The sequence below is a fragment of the Muscardinus avellanarius genome, assembly GCF_963383645.1.
Source record: "Muscardinus avellanarius genome assembly, chromosome: 14".
In the NCBI taxonomy this organism is placed as follows: domain Eukaryota; kingdom Metazoa; phylum Chordata; class Mammalia; order Rodentia; family Gliridae; genus Muscardinus; species Muscardinus avellanarius.
The window spans coordinates 49,128,872-49,156,605 of NC_137800.1; the positions used below are offsets into that span (position 1 = coordinate 49,128,872).

The following is a 27,734-nucleotide window of genomic DNA, read 5'->3' on the forward strand; positions in this document are numbered from 1 at the left end:
AGCAAGCCGCCAACCGCAGAACCCGCGTTTCCCACCATGTAACGGAGAGGTGACCAGGACGCCTTCTGACTCGAGAACTATGAGCGCCAAAGCAGTGGCGCCCACACCAGCGTGACCGGTGGCCGCCACTGAGGTCCAGGACTCGGCAAGGAGACGCGTCTCCGCGGCGCAGGCGCGAACGGAAGGGGCGGGGCTTGGCCTCGCGCCGGCTTCCGCCGCCATGGCTTCCCCAGGGTTCGTGGGTATTTTCCTGTTCTCTGCAATCCCCCTCTTGTGTCTGGAGCTCCGGCGTGGGATCCCGGACTTAGGTAAGGTTGACGTCCCCTCCTGACACTCAGCTGGAGAAATTTCACGCGAACGCTGCGTAAAACGTCCTCCTCCGTGGCTGTGCGCCTCGGCGGCTCCGACTACAGTTCCCAGAACGCACCGCGTCCGCTTCCCTTTTCCGGAACCGACGCCATTTTGCGGAAATAGTTTCCTTCAGTTTGGGCGAAGTTTTTGCATGGAATGGGACTAGAGGCGAGGAGCACAGGCATTAATCATCGACAACACTGTTCTGTTAAGTCCTGGAGTGACTAGCCGGGCGTGGTAGCACACGCTTGTCTGAGACAGGAGGATGGCGGTTCGTGGACAGCCTCAGCTACTTAGTGAGGCCCTTTGCAACTCAGTGAGACCCTGTTTCAAAATAAAGAATAAAAAATAGGGCTGGGGTTTGGCTGGAAAGTAGAATGCCCTAGTTTCTATCCCCAGTAAAGCGCGCGCGCGCGCGCGCGCGCACACACACACACACACACACACACACACACTCTCCTGAGTTACTAAAGGAGATAAGTTGGTAGATGAAGGTCTTCGGAGGAATTTAGGCTGAAGTGTGAAAGAGCCGTTGAGCTGGGCGTGGTGACGTCTGTAACCCTGGGAGGCTCAGACAGGGATCTCAGGTTCAAGGAAGGAAAGCCTCAGCTACGTTGAGACCCTTTTCCAAAACAAAAATTTAAAAAATAATGGAGTATAGATCGGAGGTAGAACCCCCCCCCCCATTTCCTTGAAGAGCCTGTGAGGGAGGGAGGAGGGGAGTATTCCAGGCGAAAAGATTGTGATGCATGATAAAGGATGGTCACTGTGGCTGGATCAAGGACCAGGGGTTGGGGGAGGCCCAAGATAATAACATTTGTTGAACCCCTGTTAAATCCGAACACTAATGTCTTTATTAACATTCCAGTTTGCACTACAGCCACAGCAGGCACAATTATAATCCCCATTCTGCAATTGAGGGAGCTGAGACCTAAGCAGAATAAGTGGCTTCCTTGAGGTTTAAAAAAAGGTCAATGTACTGTGTGCAGAGAATGTTTTGGAAGAAAGCCCTTGAGGCAAGTAAGGGTTTGAAGTAGGTAAGGATGATGGCCTGGATTGGGATAACAGAAAATGCCAGGTGGATAGATTTGGGATGTAGACGGGCTTTGTTGATATATGGAGCAAGGAAAAGGACTCAAGCATGTCTTCTACTTAGGGACATGTAATAGGGCAGGCCCCTCTGGAAGTTGTCCTTGTAGGTTTACTTTTACCTCTTCCTAATCTTGTTTTTTGTTTTTTTTTTGTTTTTTTTTGTGGGGGGGGGAGTACTGGGAATTGAACCCAAGGGCCTTCTACCTCTGAGCTACACTCTCAGGACCCCTTTCTGATTTTCTTTTTTTTCTTTTTCTTTTTTTTTTTTTTTTTTTTCGGATCTGGGGATAGAACCCAGGGGCATTGGGGCATTTGACCTCCGAGCTACACCCCCTGCCATATATTTTATTCTTTACTTTGAAACAGGGTCTAAGTTGTGGAAGGCCTCACTAAGTAGCTGAGGCTGACTGTGAACTGGGATCCTCCGGTCTCAGCCTCCTGAGTGCTGGGATTACAAACATGCGCCACCATGCCTGGCCTGATTTTTTGTGTTTTTAATTTTGTCTTTTTTTTTTTTTTTTCGGTACTGGGATGGAACGCAGGGGCATTCTACCTCCAAGCTACACCCCCCAGCCCTATTTTTTATTCTGCATTTTGAAACAGGGTCTCACTGAGTTGCAGAGGGCCTCACTAAGTAGCTGAGTAGTTGAGGCTGGCTGCAAACCCAATTCTCCTGTCTCAGCCTCCCAAGTACTGGGATTACAAGCATGTGCCACCAAGCTCGGCACTTTTTTTTTTTTTTTTTTTTTGGCTGTACTGGGGATTGAACCCAGGGGCCTTCTACCTCCGAGAGACATCCAGCCATATTTTTTATTCTTTATTTTGAAACAGGGTCTCACTAAGTTTTGGAGGACCTGAGTAGTTGAGGCTGACTGTGAACCTGTGATCCTTCTGTCTCAGCCTCCCAAGTAATTAGAAGTATGGGTTAACTATGCCAGGCTCTGGCCTTGCACTTTTTTTTTTTTTTCTTTTTTTTTTTTTTCTTTTTTTTTGTGGTACTGGGGTTCCTGGAAACCCTTCTACCTCCGGGCCACACTCCGAGACCTATTTTTATATTTTTATTTGGAAACGGGGTCTCTTAAGCCAGCGCTGCTGGCTTCCAACCTGTGCAATCCTCCTGTCTCCGCCTCCCAAGCACAGGGATTCTGGCCTTGAACTTTTGATCCTCCCGTTTCAGTCTCAAGTATAGGGATCACATGCATGTACCATAGCACCCCTGACTCTCCTAATCCTTTGATACTGACTCCCTTTTTTCTGGCATTCTAAACTCTTAAGGAGTGACCTTAACTGAATAATTGACATTCTATGGAGAGAGATCACCTAAAACTTAAAGATTCATAGAACTCATATGGCCTTTGTCACACCCTTGCACTATAACTAGTAAGTAGCTCAGGAGGTCAAACTCCATTGTGATAAGGGACCCGCCCTGCACAGCCTATAGCTTTCCTTCCTCCCTCCCTCACCATAAACACCTTTTTTGCTGGGGATTCCTATTGTCAGCCCTTGAAGGAGAAGTCACCTCCTCTACCTTTTCAGGGCCATCCTGTAATAAACTTGATTCCTTCCTATCAATACTCTCTACCGATTATTGGTACTCTAGTGGTAGTCTGCCTGGGCATTTGAATCCTGTGACAGATTGAACAGCCTTATGTTGTTAGCACCACTGGAGATGGGAAGGGAAAAACTGAAAGGAAAATGGTAGGGGTGTAGAGAATCAGTTGATTTTTGGACAAAATTAGTTAACATGTCTGTTTCCCTCCTTAAACTCATCTCTGAAGACATGAAAACTTAGCTCTAGCCAGGTGTGGTGGCAAACACTTGTAATCTCAGTATTTGGGAGGCTGGGACAGGAGGATCACAGGTTCATGGTAAGCTCAGCTACTTAGGCCCTCTGCAACTTAGTGAGACCCTGTTTCAAAATAAAGAAAACAAAATTGGGCTGGGGGTGTAGTTCAGAGATAGAATGCACCTGGGTTTAATCCCCAATACTTCAACAAACCTTACCTCTGTGTATCTCCCCTCAGAACTCTCCCTTTCCACCTCCAGAGAGGTTTCCAAAAGTGTTGGAGTATCTGGGAGTATAGCCCAGAGGTAGAAAGCCCCTGGGTTCCACCCCTAGTACCACACACACACACACACAAAAAAAAAATAAAAATAAAAAATAGGGCTGGGTGTAGGGTGTAGCTTAAAGGTAGAATGCCCCTGGATTCTACCCCCAGTACCGCAAAACAAAACAAAACAAAACAAAAAACAAATAACAATACCTTTTTTCAAATGATACGTAGAAAAGTAAAATTCACAGTCACCTATCACTAGAAAATTCACCTGCCTCCTTGCGGTTAACAGTATCCTCCTCACTTAGAATCTTCTATTTTGATCTAATATGTGGGTCATTAGGCAATGAGAATTCCCCATCACTTAGCTCCCCCATCAGCTCTGACCTTTGGGAAATACAGTACTTGAGGGTAGAGACCACATCCCATTTATTTTTGTATTCCTAGAACTTATACTAGTGTCTAATTAATAAAGCTTAGCCCAGAGTTCTAGAAAATGTAACTGGGCTCTTGGCAGCATGCCCTAGTTCCTGGGGGGGGGGATTTTTTTTTTCTATACTGGGGATTGAAACCAGAGGCTGAGCTACACCATCAACTTTATTTTTTATTCTTTATTTTGAAATAGTGTTTCACTCAGTTGCTGAGGCTGGCTTTGAACCTATGATCTTCTTGTCTCAGCCTTCTAAGTACTAGGATTACAAGCATGTTCCACCATGCCCGGCTATTTATTTATTTATTTATTTGGTGGTACTGGGGATGGAACCCAGGGGCCTTCTGCCTCCGGGCTATACTCTCAGACCTATTTTATTTTATTTGGAAACAGGGTCTCTTAAGCCAGCTGAGGCTGGCTTCGAACCTGCGCGATCCTCTTGTCTCAGCCTCCCAAACGCGGGGATTACAAGTGTGCGCCACCACGCCCAGCTAATTTTTATTTTTTTGTGGTACCGAGGATAAAACCCAGGGACCTTCTATCTTTGAGCTCCACCTCCAGACCTATTTTATATTTTATTTGGAAACAAGGTCTTACTAAGTTGCTGAGATCCTCACTAAACTGCTGAGGCTGGCTTCGAATCTGTGATCGTCCTGTCTGAGCCTCCCAAGACTGGGATTACAAGCATGTGCCACCATGCCTGGCTCCTAGTTCCTGAAATTTTTACTTTTTTTTTTTTTCAGTACTGGGGGTGGAAGCCAGGGGCATTCTACCTCTGAGCTATACCCTCAGGCCTCTTTTTATTTTTTAGTTTGAAGCAGGATCTCACTAAGTTGCTGAGGCTGGCTGTGAACCTGCTATCCTCCTGTTTCAGCTTACAAGTATGATGATTAAAAACCTGCATCACCAGGCCCGGCTTGGGTTGTATTTTTAGACATACAATATTGAAAAATGATCACTATCCAGCTATACCTCTCCTGAGTATCTTTCCAAAGGGACTAAAATCAGAAAATCATAGTAATATATGCATATCCATGTTTATAGCCAATTTATAATACCAAATTATGGAACCAAGTTAGGTGTCCATCAACAGATAAATGGGTTACAAAATTAAGGGAAATACACACAGTGGAATTCTACTCACCAATCAAGAAAAACAAAATAATATCATTTGCAGGAAAATGGATGGACCTAGAGAGCATTATGTTAAGTGTTAACCAGTCACAGAAAGTAAAAGGTCATATGTTTCCTCTCATATGGGAATCTAGGGACTAGTCAGGATACCAGAGAGTCTTCAGATAATGGAAGAGAAACTTCGGTGGAGCCAGGGAGGTAGTCTAGGGGAAGTTGGGGGCGGTGAGAATAGAGGAAGGAATATGGGTATATACATACATGATAATACCTGTGTCACCCTCAGTATCCTTTATGGGGAAGGGGGACATTTGGAGGAAACCAAGGGAAAGCCCACCAAGTGCTGTATGCATGTATGTCACTCTCACCATGAACTATATTATCATGTGAGACATTTATTTATTTATTATTTATTTGTGGGTCTAAGGATGGAGCTCAGGGGCACTTGACCTCTGAGCTACACCTCCTGTCCTATTTTTTATTCTTTTTTTTTTTTTTTTTGCGGTATTGGGGATGATACCCAGGGGCATTCTACCTCCAAGCTACACCCCCAGCTCCATTTTTTATTCTTATTTTGAAACAGGGTCTCACTAAGTTGCAGAGGGCTTCCTAAGTAGCTGAGGCAGTCCACAAACTGCGATCCTCTCAGCCTCCCAAATGCTGGGATTACAAGCATGCGCCACCACGCCTGGCTTTTTATTTTTATTTTTTAGTTTGTAACAGGATCTCACTGAGTTGCAAAGGACCTCACTAAGTAGCTGATGCTGTCCTCGAACCACAATCCTCCTGTCTCATTCTCCCAAATGCTGGGATTACAAGCATGTACCACTATGCTCAGTTTACAATGTGAGACTTTAACGCACCAATTAAAGTATAAAAACAAAGGCCTGAAAAATAATGATCCTTGTCTTTTTCTATTGTGTAAAAGCCTTTATAGCCAGTGCAGCCCCCCTCCCACCATGTGCTGGGGATTGGCCCTAAGACCTAGCACATGCTAGTGTGTGTGTGTGTGTGTGTGTGTGTGTGTGTGTATTACTGGGAATGGAAAAATGGAAACCAGGGGCTTCCTACCCTCGGGGATATACTTCCCAATCTATTTTATATTTTATTTGGAAACAGAGTCTCACTAAGTTGCTGAGAGCCTCACTAAGTAGCTGAGACTGGCTTCAAACCTGCATGATCCTCCTATCTTAGCCTTCCAAGTGCCAGGATTACAGGTATGTGCCACCATGGCTGGTTTGAGAATGACTTTTTCTTTTCTTTATTGTGGTACTGGGGATGGAACCTAGGGGCATTCTACCTCTGAGCTATACCTTCAGCCCTATTTTTTTTTAAATTTATTTCTTTTATTTCTTTTTTTATTTTTGGTGGTACTGGGGTTCCTGGAAACCCTTCTACCTCTGGGCTACACTCCCAGACCCATATTTATATATTTTTTTTGGAAACAGGGTCTCTTAAGCCAGCGTGGCTGACTTCGAACCTGCGCCATCCTCCTGTCTCCGCCTCCCAAGCACGGGGATTACGAGTGTGCGCCACCACACCTGGCTTTTTTTTTTTTTTTTTTTTTGATACTAGGGATGGAACCCTTCTACCTCCAGGCTACACTCCTAGACCTATTTTTATAGTTTTATTTTTGCAAACAGGGTCTCTTAAGCCAGCAAGGCTGGCTTCGAACCTGTGCGATCCTCCTGTCTTCGCCTCCCAAACGTGGGGATTACAAGCGTGCGCCACCATGCCCGGCCCTTCAGCCCTATTTTTTATTCTTTATTTTTTGAAACAGGATCTCACTGAGTTGCAAAGGGCCTCACTACATAGATGAGGCTTTCTGCCAACACTGATCCTCTTGTCTCAGCCTCCCAAATGCTGGTATTAGAAGCATGCTCTACCACGCCTGGCTTGAGAATGACTTTTTCATAGTACTATAATATGACAAGATGATACTCTTACAATTTGATTTCCAATTATGTAAATTAATTTTCTCTTCTCTTTAGGTAGAAAGGAAACCAGAATATATATATATATATATATATATATATAATTTATATATTTATATTTATTTATTATTTATTTTTTTTGCAGTATTAGAGATGGAACCTAGTAGCATTCTACCTCTGAGTTACACCCCGAGCCCTATTTTTTATTCTTTATTTTGAAACCGGATCTCACTGAGCTGCAAAGGGCCTCACTAAGTAGCTGAGGCTGTCATCGAACCATGATCCACCTGTCTCAGCCTCCCAAATGCTGGGATTACAAGCCTGTGCCACCATGCCTGGCTATGTTTTACTTATAACCAATCACTATAATCATGTCTATATTCCCCAAATAGTAGATATTTATGACAAAAGTTTTTTTAAAAAACTTATATAGGTAATAACAACCATGATGAATTTTAGTGCCTAAAGGAGAATATATGAAAAAACTGTACGAAAGTTATATTATTTTAACTTTTACTATGCTTCTCTAATGTAAAACTCTTTAGTGTTATTATTAATTTTAATGACAAAAATGTTTTTAATTTTAATTTTTTTTCTTTAAAAGGAATTAAAGATCTCATTGTGTTGCTCGGCCGGATTTTCTTATTGCTTGCTCTTCTTACTTTAATTATATCCGTGACTACCTCATTGCTTAACTCATTTAAATCTTCTCAAGTTTATTTAAAAGGTAAATTTTTCTTATTTATACTGCTTTTTAAAGTTTTCTACTCAAATCATACCTTTACCATTAATTTGTATTATGTAATTTAGGAGGGAATTATCATTTAACTTTACTGATGAGTATGTTGAATGAACTGTAAAGCAACATTGTGTGTGCATGTGTGTATGTGTGTGTGTGTGTGTGTGTGTGTGGTGTGTGTGTGTGTGTGTGTGTGTGTGTGTGTGTGTGTGTGTTACTAGGGACAGAACTCAGGGTATACCCCCAGACCTATTTTATATTTTTTTTGTTTTTTTTGTTTTGTTTTGTTTTGTTTGTTTGTCTTTTTTGGAACCGGGGATCGAACCCAGAGCACCACACCAGCAAAACAGGCACTTTGCCACTAAGCTACATCCTGGCCTTTATATTTTATTTGAAAACAGGGTCTCACTAAGTTCCTGAGAGCCTCACTAAGTAGCTGAGGCTGGCTTCAAACCTGTGTGATCCTCTTGTCTTAGCCTCTCGAGTACTGTGATTACAAGTGCACATCACCATGCCGGCTAAATCAACATTTTTAAGATAAATTATCCATGTTCCATACATAAGTATATATCTCTCTCTGTGCCTGGTGTGGTGCCGCATGCTTGTAATCCCAGCATTCGGAAGGTTGAGACGGGAGGATCGCAGTTAGTGAGGCCCTCCGCAACTTATTGAGACCCTGTTTCAAAATAAAAAATAAAAAACAGGGCATGGGTGTAGCTCGGAGGTTCAATGCCCCTGGGTTCCACCCCCAGACCTGCCCCCACCAATATATATATATATATAATCTGTAAATGTATATACTTGAAACTAACATTTTATATTGTTACACTCTAATTTTTTTTTTTTTTTTTGGTGGGTCAGGGGCATTTGACCACTGAGCTACACCCCCTGCCCTATATTTTATACTTTATTTTGAAACAGGGTTTCACTAAGTTGCAGAGGGCCTCACTAAGTAGCTAAGGCTGTCCTCCAACTGCGATCCTCCAGTCTCAGCCTCTCAAATGCTGGAATTACAAGCATGCACCACCACGCCCAGCTCCAGAATCTAAATTTTTTAACTTAAATTGTATACTTAATGTCACTTACTTACAATTTGATACCTATAGTTTATAAACTAGTCTACAGAGAGTGAATATGTCTATCATTAATTGTGTGTGTGTGTGCATGTTTGTTTTGCTGGAAATTGCAACTAGGAGTGTTCTACCTCCAAGCTACACCCCTAGCCATATTTTATTTTTTATTTGGAAATGGGTTCTCAATAAGTTGCTGAGATTTTTGCTAAGTTGCTGAAGCTGGCCTCTGGCCTTCAATCCTTCTGCCTTAGCTTCCCAAGTATTTCCAAGTACAGGCATTCACCACCATGCCCAATTTCTATTATTTACTTATTTATTTTTTGCAATACTGGAGATTGAATCCAGGGGGATTCTACCTTCGAGCTACACTCCCAGCCCTATTTTTTAATTCTTTATTTTGAAATAGGGTCTTACTAAGTTGCAGATAGCCTCACTAAGCTCAAAAATAAAAAAAATAAAAATAGGGTTGGGGGTGTACCTCAGAGATAAAATGCCCTTGGTTCAATCTCTCCAGTACCAAAGAAGAAGGAAAAAAAAAAAAAAAGCAAGAAAAAACCCAAACAACAATTTTGTCTTGGCTTTAGAACAGATAAACTGAAATCTACAGCAGGGCGTAGTGACCATACCGACTACTTGAGAGGCTGAGGCAAGAGGATTGAAGGTTTCAGACCAGCCTTAGCAACTTTCTATCCTGTCTCAGTCTCCCAAGCCCTGCCTTTTATTTGCATATTTCTCTATTTTATTTGTTTGCATGTGTCTCATTTGCATTCCTTAAAAGAATAAAATTTGCTTGTCTCTTCCAAAATGTTCAAATTTCTATACTATTTTCAGGAAAAATTCAATTTGAGATATTGATACTTAAGAATTAAAAACCACTTTCATGTTTTGGTATCTTAGAAGAAGAAGAGAAGAATGAGAAGAGACGAAAACTTGTGAGAAGAAAACAACAAGAGGCACAGGGTGAAAAGGTAAAACATGGTACTGGAGATGGAGCCCAGGGCCTTCTACCTCCGGGCTACACTCCCAGACCTATTTATATTTTATTTGGAAACAGGGTCTCACTAAGTTGCTGAGAGCCTCACTCAGTATCTGAGGCTGGCTTCGAACCTGTGCGATCCTCCTGTCTCAGCCTCCCAAGCGCGGGGATTACAAGCGTGCGCCACCACGCCCGGCTCAAAACAACATTTTTGAAAGTATAGGTAGCAGTAAAGGGGTGGTGGCGCGCGCTTATAAGGAGGTTGAGACAGGAGGATCTCGTTTCGAGGACAGCCTTAGCTACTTAGCGAGGCCATTCGCAACTCAGTGAGACCCTGTTTCAAAAATAAAAAGACAGAGCCGAGCCCGGAGGTAGAAAGCCTTTGGGTTCCACCCCCAGTACCACCAAAAAATAAAATAAATAAAATGATGATAAAATAGGGCTGGGGTGTAGCTCGGAGGTAGACTGCCTCTGGATTTCATCCCCAGTACTTAAAAAAAAAAGCCCATATATTGAGAATACGAAAATATCTGAAACATTTGAACTGAAGTTTGTAGGGGTGTGTGTGTATGTGTGGTGTGTGTGTGGTGCTGGGGATTAGACTTAGGCGCAGTCTACCTCAGAACTACACCCCCAGCCCAGTTTTATTTTTATTTTGAAGTGGTTTGCTAAGTTGCTTAATCCTTGCTAAGTTGCTGCCGAGGCTGACAGCAGCTTCAAACCTGCAGTCGTCCTGTCTCATCCTCCCAAGTACTGGTATTACAGGTGTGCACCACCACGCCTGGCCTGAAAATTGACCATTTCATTCATTCATTCATTCATTCATTCATTCATTCATTCATTTTGCAGGTCTGGGGATGGAACCCAGGGGCATTTGGCCTCCGAGTTATACCCCCTGCCTTATTTTTTATTCTTTATTTTGAAACAGGGTCTCACTGAGTTTTGGAGGGCTTCACTAAGTAGCTGAGGCTCTCCGCGAACCGCGATCCTCTGGTCCCAGCCTCTCAATTCTGGGATTACAAGCGTGTGCCACTACGCCTGGCAAAATTGACCATTTTAAAGTGTACAATTCAGCCAAGTGTGGTGGCACTTGTAATTTTTTTACTTGAGAGGCTAAGACAGGAGGGTCTGCAGGTTTAAGACCAATCTCAGCAACTTAGCAAGGCTCTCAGCAACTGAGTGAGTTTTTGTTTTAAAATAAAAAATAGCCAGAGGTGGTGCGCACGCTTGTAATCCCTGTGCTTGGGAGGCTGAGACAGGAGGATCGCACAGGTTCAAAGCCAGCCTCAGCCACTTAGTGAGGCTCTCAGCAACTTAGTGAGACCCTGTTTCCAAATAAAATATATATAAAAAAATTGGTCTGGGAGTATAGCCCGGAGGTAGAAACCCCCTAGGTTCTACCCTAGTACCACTAAAATAAATAAATAAATAAATAAATAAATAAATAAATAAATAAATAAAGTAGGGCTGGGGGTGTATAGCTTCAAGGTAGAATGCCCCTGGCTTCAACCCCAGCACCAAAAACCAAAACAAAACAAAAAAACTATACAATCCAGTAATATTAGTATATTCACAATGTGTACAGCTGCTCCCTCTATCTAGTTCCATCTATCTAGTTTCATCTCCAAAAGAAAATTCTAGCTGGGTGTGGTGGCTCATGCATGTAATCCCAGGACTTGGGAGGCTGAGACAGGAGGATTTCAGGTTCGTAGCCAGCCTCAGCTACTTAGCAAGGCTCTTAGCAAACTGCTGAGACCCTGTTTCCAAATAAGAAATAAAATTGTGTAAGTGCTTGGATGTAGAATGCCTCTGGATTCACTCCCGAGTACACTAAAAAGAAAATCCCAGAGCTGTTAAATAGTCATTCTCTACTATACACTTCAGTCATCTTCTAGCAACCAGCAATCTGCTTTCCTTTTTTTTTTTTTTTTTTTTTTTTTTTGAGTGGTACTGGGGTTCCTGGAAGCCCTTCTACCTCTGGGCTACACTCCCAGACCTATTTTATATTTTTATTTGGAAACAGAGTCTCTCAAACCAGTGAGTCTGGCTTTGAACCTGCAGGATCCTCCTGTCTCTGCCTCCCAAGTGTGGAAATTACAAGGGTGCGCCACCACGCCCAGCCCCTGCCCTGTTTTTTATTATTTATTTTGAAACAGGGTCTCACTGAGTTGCAAAGGGCCTCACTAAGTAGCTGAGGCTGTCCGTGAACAAAAATCCTCCTACCTTAGCCTCCTGAGTGAGAGATTACAAGTGAATGATGGCATTATAAGCAAATACCACCATGCCTGACTTAAGCCAGATTTTTTTTTTATTTTTTGTGGTATTGGGAATGGAACCCAGAGCCTTCTACCTCTGGGCTATACTTCCAGACCTGTTTTAAACTTTATTTGGAAACAGGGTCTCACTAAGTTGCTGAGAGCCTCACTAAGTAGCTGAGGCTGGCTTTGAACCTGTACGATCCTCCTGTCTCAGCCTCCCACATGCTGGGATTACAAGCGTGTGCCACCACACTCAGCTGAACATTTGCTTTTTGTTTGCAAATTTTTATAAAGTGATTAAAAAATGGAGAATGCTGCTTTTTTTTTTTTTTGTAAAATTGAATTAATGTGAAAACACAATTTCTAACCTGGTTCTTTTTTACCCTGGTTCTTTTTTACCCTCAGCTACTTAGTGAGGCCCTTAAGTAGCTGAGGCTGTCGGCGAACCGCGATACTCCGGTCTCAGCCTCCCAAATGCTGGGATTACAAGCGTGCGCCACCACACCCGGCCAATGTAAATTTTTAAGATCATTAATATATACATACTAACAACATCTACTTTATTTTCTTAAACAGGCCAACAGATACATAGAAAATGTCTTAAAACCTCACCAGGAAATGAAATTAAAAGCACTGGAAGAGCGCTTTTATCAAATGACGGGCGAAACTTGGAAGTTAACCAGTGGCCACAAACTTGGGGTAAGAAAAACTCTCATTTTAGATTCCCCTCCCTGGTACTGGGGATGCAACCCAGGGGCATTCTACCTTTGAGCTACACTCCCAGTTCTATTTTTTATTCTTTATTTTGAAACAGGGTCTCACTGAGTTGATCGAACCATGATCCTTCTGTCTCAGCCTCCCAAATGCTTGGATTACAAGTGTGCATCACCATGCCCAACTTCATTGTAGATTTTGAATCCTATCATTACTTATATATTTTTGGGGGATACTTGGGAATGAAACCCAGGAGTACTCTATCATAGAGAGATAACCCCAAGTTCTTTTATTTATTTTGTTTTATTTTTTTATTTTTATTTATTTTTTATTTTTTATTTTTTTGGTGGTACTGAGTTCCTGGAAGCCCTTCTACCTCCGGGCTACACTCCCAGACCTATTTTATATTTTTATTTGGAAACAGGGTCTCTAAAGACAGTACGGCTGGCTTCAAATCTACGTGATCCTCCTGTGTCTGCGTCTCAAGTGCGGGGATTACAAGCGTGCGCCACCACTCCTGGGTATTTATTTTATATTTTTGCGGTACTGGAGATGGAACTCAGGGGCAATCTACCTCTGAGCTACACCACCAGCCCTATTTTTTATTCTTTATTTTGAAACAGGGTCTCACTGAGTTGCAAACGGCCTCACTAAATAGTAGCTAAGGCTGTCTGCAAATTATGATCTTTCTGTCTCAGCCTCCCAAATGCTGGGATTACAAGTGTGCACCACCACACCCGGCCCCAAGCTCTTTTTTTGGGGGGGCTGTGTCTGGGGATGGAACCCAAAGGCATTTGACCTCTGAGTACACCCCCTAATTTTTTATTCTTATTTATTTATTTATTTATTTATTTATTTATTTGGTGGTACTGGGGGTGGAACCCAGAGGCCTTCTACCTCTGGGTTATAATCCCAGACCTATTTTATATTTTTACTTGGAAGCAGGGTCTCACTAAGTTGCTGAGAGCCTCATTAAGTAGCTGAGGCTGTCTGCGAACCACGATCCTCTGGTCTCAGCCTCCTAAATGCTGGGATTACAAGCGTGCGCCACCATGCCCAGCTGCCCAAGCTCTTTTTAAACTTTTCTTTTTTTTTTTTTTTTTTTTTTTTTGCAGTACTGGGATGGAACCCAGGGGCATTCTACCTCCAAGCTACACTCCCCATTGTATTTTTTTATTTATTTTGAAATAGTCTCACTAAATAGCTGAGGCTGTCCTGAATCCAGATCCTCCTATCTCAGCCTCCCAAATGCTGGGATTACAAGCATGTGCCACCACACCCAGCTTCTTTTAAAAATTTGAAACAGAGTCTTACTAGGTTGCTGAGACTGAGCTTGAACCTGCAATCCTTCTCTCTCAGCTTCTCAAATACTGGGATTATAGGCATGTGCCATGGTGCCTGACACTTATGTTTTCTTTGATATATTGATTTGTTTAGAAATTGAAAATGGCCGGCATGGTGGCACACTCTTGTAATCCCAGCGTTCAGATCGCAGTTCGCGGACAGCTTCAGTACCTCATGAGGCCCTCTGCAACTCAGTGAGACCTTGTTTCAAAATAAAAGAATAAAAAATAGGGAAGGGGGGTTGTGGCTCGGAGGCCGAATGCCCCTGGGTTCCATTCTCAGACCCCCCAAAAAATAAAGAAATTGAAAATGTAACTGTAGTATAATTTGTCTTTTTCAGAGTGTTCACTGATAAGGATTATGTATCAGTTTTTGTTTTTTTTCTTGTGGTGCTAAGTATTGAACCCAGGACCTCAGGCATGCCAGGCAGGGGCTTTACTACTTAGTTACATACCACTGTATGTCAAGTGTTACATGGTTGATGCCTAAAAAGCACATATTTTGGATAAAACTTTTAGAGTTTTATCTGTTGAATAAGCTAGGTGTGTTGGTGCATGCGTATAATCCCAGTATTTGGGAGTACTTAACACAGGATTATCATAAGTTATAGGTCAGCCTTGGTCGGTTGGTTGGTTATGTATGTATGTATGTATGTATGTATGTATGTATGTATATATGTATTTTTGTGGTACTGGAGATGGAACCCAATGGCATTGTACCTCTTGAGCTACACCCCCAGCCATATATATATATATATATATATATATATATATTTTTTTTTTTTTTTTTTTTTTTGAAACAGGGTCTCCCTGAATCGCAGGTCTTACCTAGTAGCTGAGGCTGTCCAGGAACCATTATCTTCCTGGCTCAGCCTCCAGAATGCTGAGATTACAAGCATGTACCACCACATCCATCTTAGCCTTGGTAATTTAGTGAGGCTATTTCTTTCCTTTTTTTTTTTTTTTTTTTTTTTTTTTTTTTTTTTTTGCGGTACTGGGGGTGGAACCCAGGGGCTTTTCTATCTATCTCCGGGCTATACTCTCAGTATTTTATACTTTATTTGGAAATGTCTCACTAAGTTTCTGAGAGCTGAGCTGGCTTCAAACCTGTGCGATCCTCCTTTCTCAGCTTCCCAAGCACTGGGATTACAAGCATGGGCCACCACGCCTGCCTTAGTCTTTATATTTGAAACAAGGTCTCATTGAATTATGAAGGGTCTTTCTAAGTAGTAGCTGAGGCTGTTAGCGAACCAGGATCTTCTCGTCTCAGCCTCCCGAATGCTGGGATTACAAGCTTATACTGCCACCATGCCCATTTTATTCTTTATTTTGAAACAGGGTCTCACTGAGTTGCAAAGGGCCTTACTAGATAGTAGCTGAGGCTGGCCTTGAACCAGCATCCTCCTGTTTTAGCCTCCCAAATGCTGGGATTACAAGCGTTCATGCACCACCACACACAGCTAAACTAAATTACTGTTTTAAGTAAATTCTGATCAAGTTTGAATTTGAAAAGTAGAAGGTGACTGGGTTTGGTGGCATATGCTTGTATTCCAAGTATTTGGGAGGTTGTAACAAGAGGATTACAGGTTTGAAGCCAAGCGAGGCTCAGAAATTTAGGCCTCTGCTATTTAGTAAGACCCAAATAAATAAAATAGATTGGGGTATACCATGGAGGTAAGATATGGTGTGGTGGTGCACGCATGTAATCCCAGTACTTGGAAGGGCTGACACAGGAGGATCACAGGTTCAGGGACAACTTCAGCCAGTAGTGACACTCTCATCAACTTAATGAGACCCTGTTTCAAATTAAAATAGGGCTGGGCATATAACTCAGAGATAGAGTGCCCCTGAGTTCAAACTTCACCATCCAAAATAAATAAATATATTCGGGCGTGGTGACACACAGTTGTAATTCCAACATTTGGGAGGCTGAGACAGGAGGATTGTGGTTTGAGGACAGTCTCAGCTACTTAGTGAGGCCCTTTGCAACTCAGTGAGACCTGTTTCAAATTAAAGAATAAAAAAATAGGACTGGGGTATAGCTTGAAGGTATATAGCTGGTCCAACTCCAGGACCACAAAAAAAAAGAAGAAGAAGAAAAAAAATGTGATGTTGTTTTTGACCAGGGTGATGAAGATTTGGTGCTTGAACATGCAAGTCAGACATCTTTTGAAACATTAAACAGAGAAGCTGCAAAGAGACGGAGCTTGTCTGAGCCTTTAGCTGAAGAAGTTCCACCACTTGTTGAAGAATCCTCACAGCCCTCACCAAAGGAGGTTCCTTGCTTAATGTCTACTTACTGAATTGTATCATACTGTATTGTGAATATGGTTCTCTCGTCGAGGTAGTATATTGGGATACGATGAGGATTCGCTTTCAACTAGGTGGTGTTTTGTATCACCTTACAGAGTGATCAGATGCACTGCAAATTGCTTGTCCTGTTTCACATTAAGGTTCTTAACAAAACTTGGAAAACTGTAAGAGAAATAATACATTTAGATAACACTCAGTTTTTTTTTTCTTTTTGTGGTACTAGGGAGGGAACTCAGGGGCATTCTACCTCCAGGCTACAACCCCAGACCTAATTTTTTATTCTTTATTTTGAAACAGGGTCTCACTGAGTTGCAGAGAGCCTCACTAAGTAGCTGAGGCTGTGAACCGCGATCCTCTTGTCTCAGCCTCCCAAATGCTGGGATTACAAGTGTGCGCCGCCATGCCCGGCTAACACAGATTTATTTTATGTTTTATCTATATCATATATCAACCTGTGTTAATCAGAGTATATGATTTTTTTCACTGGTCTCTCAAGGGAATGCTTAGCAAAAGTCACTTTGGAATAGTGCCCAGGTATATTTAAAGAAAAGATTTTTTTTTTGTGTGGCACTGGAGGTTGAACCTAGGAGCATGCTACCTCTGAGCTACACTCTCAGCCTTATTTTATTCACTTATTTATTTATTTATTTGTGGATCTGGGGTTGGAATCCAGGGGCATTCGACCTCCAGCTATACCTCCTCCCCTATTTTTTATTTATTTTGAAACAGGATTTCACTAAGTTGCGGATGGCCTCACTAAGTAGCTGAGGCTGTCTGCGAACCACAATCTTCCAGTCTCAGCCTCCCAAATGCTGGGATTACAAGCACGCGCTCCCATGCCCGGCTCTTATTTTATTTAAAACCAGAGTGTTGATGGGTTGCTGAGAGTCTCACTACTTATTGAGGCTGTCCTTGAACCTGTGTTTCTCCTGTTTCAGCCTCCCAAGTACTGGGATTACAAGCATGCAGCACCCATGACCAGCTCAAGCAAAGATTTTATTAAGCTTAGATATGCCTGAATTGTATATTGAAAGGAACCTTTCTCATTGCAGTTATTTTTGCTTCTTAAAAATCATTCATTCTTAGCCAGGTACAATGGCACACACATGGTACAATGGCACAGCATTTGGGAGGCTGAGACAAGCGGATCACAGTTTGAAGATAGCCTCAGCCTCTTAGGCCCTTTGCAAATCAGTGAGACCCTGTTTCAAATAAAGAATAAAAAAAAAAATAGGGCTGGGGTATAGCTCAGAGGTGGAATGCCCCTGGATTTTATCCCCAGTATCACCAAAAACAAAACAAAACAAATCAAAACAAAAAACCCAAAAACAAACAAAGTTCATTCTTCTCACCAATACTTACTTTTCTTTAGGTTTCTGATTTACCTGAAGAACCATCTGAAACAGCTAAAGAAGTAAGCTTTTTTAAAATTTATTTATGTATTTATTTTGTGGTACTTGGGGGTGGAACCCAGAGGCTTTTCTACCTCCGGGCTATACTCCCAGACCTATTTTTATACTTTATTTGGAAACAAGGTCTCACTAAGTTGCTGAGAGCCTCACTAAGTAGCTGAGGCTGGCTTCCAACCTGTGCAATCCTCCTGTCTCAGCCTCCCAAGTGCTGGGATTACACACGTGTGCCACCATGCCCAGTTTAAGCTTTTTAAAAAATTAAATATAATTTCTGCTGAGTGTGATGGTACACACTTGATAGCTCAGTAGTTGGAAGGCAGAGACAGGATTGCAGGTTGGTGGCTAGACTCTGCAACTTAGTGAGATCCTCTTTAAAAGTAAAAGAATCAAAGTTGGGCACGGTGGTGCACACTTGTAATCCTAGCATTTGGGAAGCTGAGACAGAAGGATCATGGTTTGTGGGTAGCCTCAGCTACTACTTAGGCCCTTTGCAGTTCAGTGAGACCCTGTTTGTTTATTTATTTTGTGTGTGTGTGTGTGGTACTTGGGGTGGAACCCAGGGGACTTTCAACCTCCAGGCTATACCCCCAGACCTATTTGTTTTTATACTTTATTTGGAAACAGGGTCTCACTAAGTTGCTAAGAGCCTCACTAAGTAGCTGAGGCTGGCTTCGAACCTGTGCAATCCTCCTGTCTCAGCCTCCCAAATGCTGGGATTACAAGCGTGCGCCACCATGCCTGGCTTACCCTGTTTCAAAATAAAGAATAAAAAATAGGGCTAGGTGTAGCTCAGAAGTGAATGCCCCAGGTTTCATCCCCAGTACTGGAAAAAAAAAGTAAAATAAAAAAATAAATAAGGCTGGGGGTATAGCTAAGAGGTAGTAGAATGCCACTGGGTTCCACTCCCAGTAAAACACACACACATACCCACAAAATATACATATATATATAAACACACATTTTTTGTTTTGTTTTATATGAAAGAAATATATCTTTACCTAACCTTGGGAGTAGAGAGAAAACCAAAGTGTTCATGTGATTTCCTTGAGTTTGGCTTGCTTGGTACGGTGTCTCAGCAGAGTCCTGTTTGGGAAACCTCCTATATGCTGAGCTGTCATTTAGAGCTCACTCAGCCTCAGGTAGACAATGCACATATGAGCTTTTCTAGAACTTTAGGTTAGCAAATGAACTATTTATTAAACAGAATCAATATAGGCAGATGGGAGCCGGGTGTGGTGGCGCAGGCTTGTAATCTCCGTGCTTGGGAGTCTGAGACAGGCAGATCGCACAGGTTCGAAGCCAGCCTCAGCTACTGAGTGAGGCTCTCAGCAACTTAGACCCTGTTTCCAAATAAAGTAAAAAATAGGTCTGGGAGTATAGCCCGGAGGTAGAAAATCTCCTGGGTTCCACCCTCAGTATCTCTCTCTCTCTCTCTCTCTCTCTCTCTCTCTCTCTCACACACACACACACACACACACACACACATTTTATAAGCATATATATATATATATGTTGTAATCTTAGCTTTTGGAAGGCTGAGACCGGAGGATTACGGTTTCTGGGACAGCCTCAGCTACTTAGTGAGGCCCTCTGCAACTCAGTGAGACCCGGTTTCAAAATAAAGAATAAAAAATAGGGCAGGAGGTGTAGCTCGGAGGTCGAATTCCCCTGGGCTCCATCCCCAGACACCCCCCCCACAAAATAATAATAATAATAATAATAATAATAATAATAATAAATAAAAAATAAAAAAAATGAACCTGCACTATCCTCCTGTCTCAGCCTCCCAAGTACTGGGATTACAAGCATGCACCACCATGCCTGGTTACTTGTAGGTTTTAAGAATGGTTCAGAGCTAAATTTTGAAAATCTCCATAACAGATGTTTGTTTGTTTGTTTGTTTGTTTGTTTGTTTATTTAGTGGTACTTGGGATGAAGCCCAAAGGCATTCTACCTCCGAGCTACACCCTCAGCCCTATATTTTATTCTTTATTTTGAAACTTGGTCTCACTGAGTTGCAGAGGGCCTAAGTAGCTGAGGCTGGCCATGAACCTTGATCCTCCTGTCTCAGCCTCCCAAATGCTGGGATTGCAAGCATACGCCACCACGCCTGCCTTAACAGATGTGTTTTAGAAATCTATAATTTTGGAATTGTAAAGAGCAATGGACTAGTTTTTTTTTTTTTTTTTTTAATTGAAAAGCTTATCTGAACATTTTTATTCCTCAGGTAGTTACCATTGCTCTCCGATGTCCAAGTGGGAATGTCCTGAGGAGAAGATTTTTAAAGTCTTGCAGTTCACAGGTAAGTGAAGAATATTTGTATTTTGATAATGAATTTGGTAATAGTGCACATACAGGTGAGTATAAAGAACATTTAACATTTGAAGGTATTCAACATTGTAAAAGTTTTAGAGATGGTACCCTTTATTTTTTTTATTTATTTTTTTTGCAGTACTAGGGATGGAACCCAGGGACATTCTACCTTTGAGCTACACCCCCAGCCCTATTTTTAATTCTGTATTTTTAAACAGAGTCTCACTGAGTTGCAGAGGGTCTCACTACATAGCTGAGGCTGGCCGCGAACCATGATCCTCTTGTCTCCGCCTCCTAAATGCTGGGATTACAAGCATGTGCCACCATTCCCGGCAGCTCCTTTTATTTTATTTTATATATTTTTGCAGTACTGGGGATGGAACCCAGGGGCATTCTACAATCTGAGCAACACCCCCTGCCCTTTTTTTAATTTATTTTGAGACAGGGTGTCATTAAGGTGCAAAGGGCCTCATTAAGTAGCTGAGGCTGTCCTCAAACTGCGATCCTACTGTCAGTAGGTTTTTAATTGTGATCTCTGCATTCAAATTTTAAGTTCTTTTCTTTACTGTAATTGTTCTTGTAAAACATGAGTAACTCCATTTTGCCATTTTGTAACTATGGAGTTGGTTGTGTGAGGATTGAGACAGGTGGTTCTTGTTGTCTAGCTAACTTACAACATTCTGGTTGGCCTCTGTAATCACCATATATGGCCCGCAGCTGTGTGTTCTTGCCCTAGCCCTTGTTAACAGCTAATTGGCTTCTGTACTTTGCTTGTTTGCAATAGCTTGATTGGTAACTGGGTTAATCTGATTGGTCCTCTGTCATTATAAAAGGTTATTGTTGCCTGGCCTTAGTGCGCTCCTCCAGTCAGATTTCTAGACTGAGGGTACTGCTGCTGGCCAGCAAATAAAGGCTTCAATTGGCACATTCCCCTGGACTCTCAAGGCTCTCATTTCTCGCTAAACCTGCATACAACTTTTTTTTTTTTTTTAAGCTGGGGCTGAAACCCAGGGCCTCTGCCTCTTGCAGCATCCTAGATAAGTACTTAACTAATAAACTACCCTCACTTTTTGGTTACATTTTCATTATATTTCCAGTTTGGTGGGTGTTTTACTTTCTTGTTAGCTGTGTCAAAAACACTAAAAAAAATTATAGTGGCTTGACATCTCAGAGGGCTCGCCATCTCAGGGGCTCATTCCACTGTCACCCGGCTCTGTTGCTCTGGGCCTGTAGTAAGGCAGAGCATCATGGCAGAAATGCTGGGGGAAAGCTGTTAGCTCTTGGCAGCAGGGAAGGGTGGGGTGAGATAGAGAATTAAGATGAATGAATGGGAACTAGAAATACCCCTCCGAAGAGGAGAGAACAGGTTACGTATGCATATGAAGGTATCACTACCAGTCTCACAAAAATGTGTGGAGAGGGTAGAGGGAAGAGCAGGGTGGGGTGTGGATGATAATACACCAAATGATGTGTGATGTATGATGTATCACCTTGAATCTGTGATACATAATTGTAATGTTTATGCAAAAGAAATAACCCTTCCAGGAGCCACCCCAGTGATGGCCTTCCTCCAAGGAGGTCCCATCTTCCAGTAGTCTGTTTGATGAGGTCCTAGCCTCATGATACAAGTACTTCCCCAGAGTCCACCTCTCAGCACTGCTGCACTGGGGACCAAGCCTTTAAAACATAAGTCTTTGGGGTATCCTTTTATCTAGGCCATACTAGTAAGATACTTAATTTTTAAATATATTTTTATTTTGGGGTTGGATGTAATGCAGTCATGCAAAGTCCTGGGGTTCATTCCCAGCACCAAAAAAATTTCTTTCTTTCTTTTTTTTTTTTTTTTTTGTTTGGTACTGGGGATTGAACCCATGGACATTCTACCTCTGAGCTACACTCCTACCCTATTTTATTTATTTATTTATTTATTTATTTATTTATTTATTGCGGTACTGGGGATGGAACCCAGGGGCATTCTACCTCCTAGCTACACCCCCAGACCTATTTTCTATTTTTTATTTAGAAACAGGGTCTCACTGAGTTGCAAAGAGCCTCACTAAGTAGCTGAGGCTGTTCATGAACCACGATCCTCCGGTCTCTACCTCCCAAATGCTGGGATTACAAGTGTGTACCCCCATGCCTGGCTTTATTTATTTATTTATTTATTTATTTTGCAGGTCTGTTGATGGAACCCAGGGGTATTCAACCTCCTAGCTACACCCCCAGCCCTATTTTTTATTCTTTACTTTGTAACAGGGTATCACTAAGTTGCAGAGGGCCTCACTAAGTAGCTGAGGCTGTCCGTGAACCAGCCTTCTGAATGCTGGGGTTACAAGTGGGTACCACCATGCCCTGCCCTGGCTTTATTTTTATTTTGAAACAGGGTCTCACTAGGTTGATGAGAGACTCACTACTTGCTCAGGCTGTGATCTTCCTGTCTGAGCCTCCCAATGCTGGGATACAAGTGTGCGCCACCACCACCAAAACAATTTAAAATATGTGTACCTGCTGGGCATGGTGCCACACGCTTGTAATCCCAGCGCTTGGGAGGCTCAGACAGAAGGATCGTATAGGTTCTAAGCCAGCCTCAGCTACTTAGTGAATCTCTTAGCAATTTAGTGAGACCCTGTTTCCAAATAAAGTATAAAATAGGTCTGGGAGTATACCCTGGAGGTAGAGGCCCCTGGATTTCATCCCTAGCACTACACTCACACACAAAAAAGTATTTTTTAATTAATTTTTTTAATATTGGGGATTGAACCTATGAGTGTTCTGCCTACACCCCTAGCCCTATCATGGTGTTGCTAAGTTGCTGAGGCTGACTTCAAACCTAATAATCCCCCCATTTCAGTTTCTTAAGTGATGGGATTACAGGCATGTGCTATACAATGTTACCGACTGGCTCAGTCCTGTGGGGGCAAGTCCACTCGCGACCGGGAGCCTCAGAAAGATGGGGCAAAAGGCAGGTGGAGTTCTGCAGAAACTTATCTGCAGCAATTCTTTCCCTCTATGAATTCCCTAAGTTTTTAGGTACGGCGCTTGGGAAAGAATTTGAGGTGGACAAAGGCTTCTTGAGCCAATGACAATTTATTACAGGAACCCAGAGAAATTTATACCCTTCACCAGTGAGATTAATAATAGGAGAAAAAAAAGAAAGGGAAGGGGGGCAATCACAGCAAAACAATAGTGAATTACATATAAACAAAGTAAATGACTAGTCCAGCATTTAGGAGATAAGCTCCGGATCTTTCTTCCGATATTGCAGCAGGGCAGGTCCAAAGGTAAATTCCAAAGGCAATACAGGCAGCCCAAGGCCCAGGGCTTGGAGAATACGCCTTCTCATGGAATCTTCTTTTTCTTTCTTTTTTGAAGTTTCCATCTATATCCATATGACAAGCATGGGGAGCTGTGGCGGTCCAGGGAGATGCGATGGGAGTCTCTCAGATCTCATCCGCTTTGCCTTCTGAAGTCTGAAAGCTTACAAAAACTCACAACACAGCTTGGCAAATAAGACACCACAAATAACACTGTGAAGTTCTTGGATTTAGTTGTCAGATGTATTTCCTTGACTGCTGAACACTCTTTTTTAGACAAAAAGCCTATTAAAGGCCTATTGGTCTCTAATAATCCATTTCCTTATCACAAACCCTCTGCAACCTGCTTCTAACTTTCTAATTCCTTTCTTTCCCAGTCGGGACGTTCTTATGATAAGCTCTTCTTCATGAAAAAGTGCTTTCTTACTCTTACGGTATTTCTTTTCCTTCATACATATATATTTAGAATATCTGTCCTTTATTTTGTCATTTTCATTTCTAGCCATGCGGCATTCTCCCTGTTTCGGGGAACGCTCACACTGGGCGTGAAGGTCAACAATCTTTCTCCTTGGCCCTATTGTATTTTGGCAACTAAGTTGTTCATCAACTAAATTGCTTCGAAGTCACACACAAAATTTTATCTTCTCTGTCTCTAGGCAGGATCTCAAGGGTAAACAAAGTTTCCTTAAACTGAGCTATTGGTTACCGGAGTTAATAGCTTAACCTAAGTTAGTGATAGTGAGGGTCAGAGACCCTTTGTAATTGCTGCAGTTGGAATGCTTATCACAGCATCTGAATTCTGGCCAGTTTTTTCCTTACTCTTGAGCAAAGCCAAGGACATTTAGGCAAATTATTAGAAAATTTATATCCACGGACTCAATTTCTATTTATAGTCCTGATTTCACATCACTGGAGCAATTCGTGTAGAAAGTTAAAGGAAATATTAATAGTCATGAAGGGTAAAAGTGGGGGATACTTTGGCCAGAGAGACCCTCTTTCTCGGGGCGTTCTGCCGATTAACTATGTGGAGTGGGGGGTCTCAACACATAGATGCCGAGGCAGCAGGATGTCTTGGCAATATAATACCTGGCTTAAACATCTATTTCTAATTTTTTTAAATTATTTTTTGTGGTACTAGGGATTGAATCTAGAGGCATTCTACCTTTGAGCTACATCCCCAGCCTGATTTTATTTATTTGGAAACAGGGTCTAGGTTGATGTTGAGTCTCACTACTTGCTAAGGCTGGTCTCGAACCTTTGATCCCCCTGTCTCAGCCTCCCAAGTACGCCTGGCTAATTTTTTTTTTTTTTTTTTTGGTGGTAATGGGGGTGTAACATAGGGGCTTTTCTACCTCTGGGCTATACTCCTAGACCTATTTTTATATTTTATTTGGAAACAGGGTCTAAGTTGCTGAGAGCCTCACTAAGTAGCTGACACTGGCTTCGAACCTGTGCGATCCTCCTGTCTCAGCCTCCCTAGCGCAGGGATTACAAGTGTGCACTTAGTAACATACATATTTCTGGAGTACAGTGTGACATTTTTATAAATGTATACAATATAGTATAGTGATCAGATCAGAGTAATTAGCAATTTTTTTACCTGAAACATACATCATTTACTTTCAGAACATTCACAATTCTACTAGCTGTAGGACGTGGTGGCGCAGGTTTGTAATCCCAGTACTTGGGAGGCTGAGACAGGAGGATCACACAGGTTCGAAGCCAGCCTCAGCTACTTAGTGAGGCTCTCAGCAACTTAGTGAGACCCTGTTTCCAAATAAAATCCAAAATAGGTCTGGGAGTGTAGCCCAAAGGTAGAAAGCCTCTGGGTTCCATCCCCAGCACTACAAAACAAACAAAAAAAAAACAAAAAAATTCTAGCTGTTTTGAAAAATTCAGTTAATTGTTGCGAATCATAATTACTCTGACTGTACTATAGAATGTTAGAAGATAGTCGTCTTATCCAGCTGCACCCCTGTTCCCTATAACCATCTTCTAGGTAAGATACTTGAAAATTCTTAGGGTGCACCCAGTATTAACTTTGTTACCATTTTTCTTGATGTATTATTAACCTAAGACTCATTGCTTCTATGTAATTTTCAGATTTTTTTTTTTTTTTTGGTACTGTAGATGGAACCCAGGGGCATTCTACCTCCAAGCTACATCCCCAGCCCTATTTTTTTATTATTTTATTTTATTTTATTTTTGGGGGGGTCTGGGGATGGAACCCAGAGGCATTTAACCTCCAAGCTATACCCCCTGCCCATTTTTTTATCCTTTATTTTGAAACAGGGTCTCACTGAGTTGCAGAGGGCCTCACTAAGTAGCTGAGGTTGTCCGCAAACCACGATCCTCCTGTCTCAGCCTCCCGAATGCTAGGATTACAAGCGTGCGCCACCACACCCGGCTTTTATTCTTTATTTTGAAACAGGGTCTCAGTCTGAGTTGTAGAGGGCCTCACTAAGTAGCTGAGGCTGTCTGTGAACTGCGATCCTCCTGTCTCAGCCTCCCGAATGCTGGGATTTCAAGCGTGTGCCACCACACCTGGCTTTTCAGATCATTCTTTATGGTTTGTTTCCTGTTTCTCTTAACAGACTTTTTTTTTCCAGTAATGGGGATTGATCCCAGAGGCATTTTACCTATGAGCTACACCCCAGCCCTTTTTATTTTTTTGTTTGGAAACAGGGTCTCACTGATTGCTGAGGGTAGCCTCAAACCTGCAATCCTTCTGACTCAGCCTCCCATGCCCTGGAATTACAGATATGTGCTGCCACACCCAGCTCATGGAATCTTTATGATTGGCAGTGTTCTAGAATAATATGAAGTCCACTGAAAACAGGGCTGTCATAAGGAAGAGCCTCAAACCTGGATGCGTCTGTGGCAACAAAGCCCTAAGTACTTTTGATGTGGGCAATGTTAGTTTAGCTTTTCTGTTTTTTTTCCTCTTTGTGGTACTGTCTGTGGAACCCAGGGGCATTTAACCTTCAGCCCTATTTTATTGTTTTTATTCTGAAACAGGGTCTAAGTTGCTGAGGGTCTCACTAAATTATAGATGCTGGCCTTGAACCTTCCATCCTTCTGTCTCAGCCTCTCAAGTACTGGTCATGTCGGTGCTCGGTGCCGTACCAGGTTGGTTTGTGTTTTGATCCAAGTGAGTATTTTCTCTAATGCTAAGCTTTTGTCCTCAACCTACTTACTGAATGTTCTTTCCATCCCAGCACAGATGAGGCTCCTAACTTTTAAGCACTGCTTGTTGAATGTCAGTAGTCCGCACATCGCGTCTAGAACAAACGGTTTTAAGCTCTTTATATCTTAAATGCATGATATGCTCTTTCCCTTAAACTCTAGAAAGTTTCTTTGTAAGGTGTGAAAGTTCCTTTTTTTTTTTTTTTTTTGGTGGTACTGGGGATGGAACCCTTCTACCTCCGGGCTACACTCCCAGACCATTTTTTCTATATTTTTTATTTGGAAACAGGGTCTCTTAAGCCAGCGCGACTGGCTTCGAACCTGCGCGATCCTCCTGTCTCAGCCTCCCAAGCGCGGGGATTACAAGCGTGCGCCACCACGCCCGGCGAAAGTTCCTTTTTTCATGACTATTTGGGACATGATTTCACAGGGACAGAACTATAAAATGTCAATGAACGCCGGGCGTGGTGGTGCACGCTTGTAATCCCCGCGCTTGGGAGGCGGAGACAAGGAGGATCGCACAGGTTCGAAGCCAGCCGCGCTGGTTTAAGAGACCCTGTTTCCAAATTTAAAAAAATATAAAACAGGTCTGGGAGTGTAGCCCAGAGGTAGAAGGGCTTCCAGGAACCCCAGTACCACCAAACAAACAAACAAATAAATAAATATAAAAAATAAAATGTCATAATGAGCCGGGCGTGGTGGCGCACGCTTGTAATCCCTGCGCTTGGGCAGCGGAGACATGAGGATCACGCAGGTTCGAAGCCAGCCACACTGGCTTAAGAGACCCTGTTTCCAAATAAAAATATAAAAATAGGTCTGGGAGTGTAGCCCGGAGGTAGAAGGGCTTCCAGGAACCCCAGTACCACCAAAAAAAAAGTCATAATCTCAGCTGTGCACAGTATTTTACTGATGACTAAACTTTTTATCTTCTAGGTCTTATTTGACTGGATGATGAAAATTGGGTATCACTCATCCCTGTATAGCCTTTCCATGTCCTTTCCCAGAACGCCACTGGAAGTGGAAAAAGGCTGGTCACTGGCAGATGTGGGAATAACTGTGGATACTGTTCTTAACGTGGAAGAGAAAGATCAGAGCAACTAG

General features: G+C 42.4%; 1 protein-coding gene across 2 annotated transcripts; it reads left to right on the plus strand.

Moving 5' to 3' along the window:
* Nucleotides 1-220: 220 nt before the first annotated feature.
* On the plus strand, nucleotides 221-27,734 carry UBXN8 (UBX domain protein 8; the record flags this gene model as incomplete). Of its 2 annotated transcripts, none has more annotated exons than XM_080710542.1 (8): nucleotides 221-308; nucleotides 7,597-7,719; nucleotides 9,702-9,772; nucleotides 12,615-12,737; nucleotides 16,222-16,371; nucleotides 17,781-17,822; nucleotides 20,048-20,122; nucleotides 27,567-27,734. In XM_080710542.1, 8 exons carry the CDS (start codon nucleotides 221-223, stop codon nucleotides 27,732-27,734), a joined length of 840 nt encoding a protein of 279 aa, XP_080566668.1. The 2 variants fall into 2 exon arrangements, with proteins under 2 accessions (XP_080566668.1, XP_080566669.1); XM_080710543.1 differs by having other exon boundaries at nucleotides 16,222-16,368.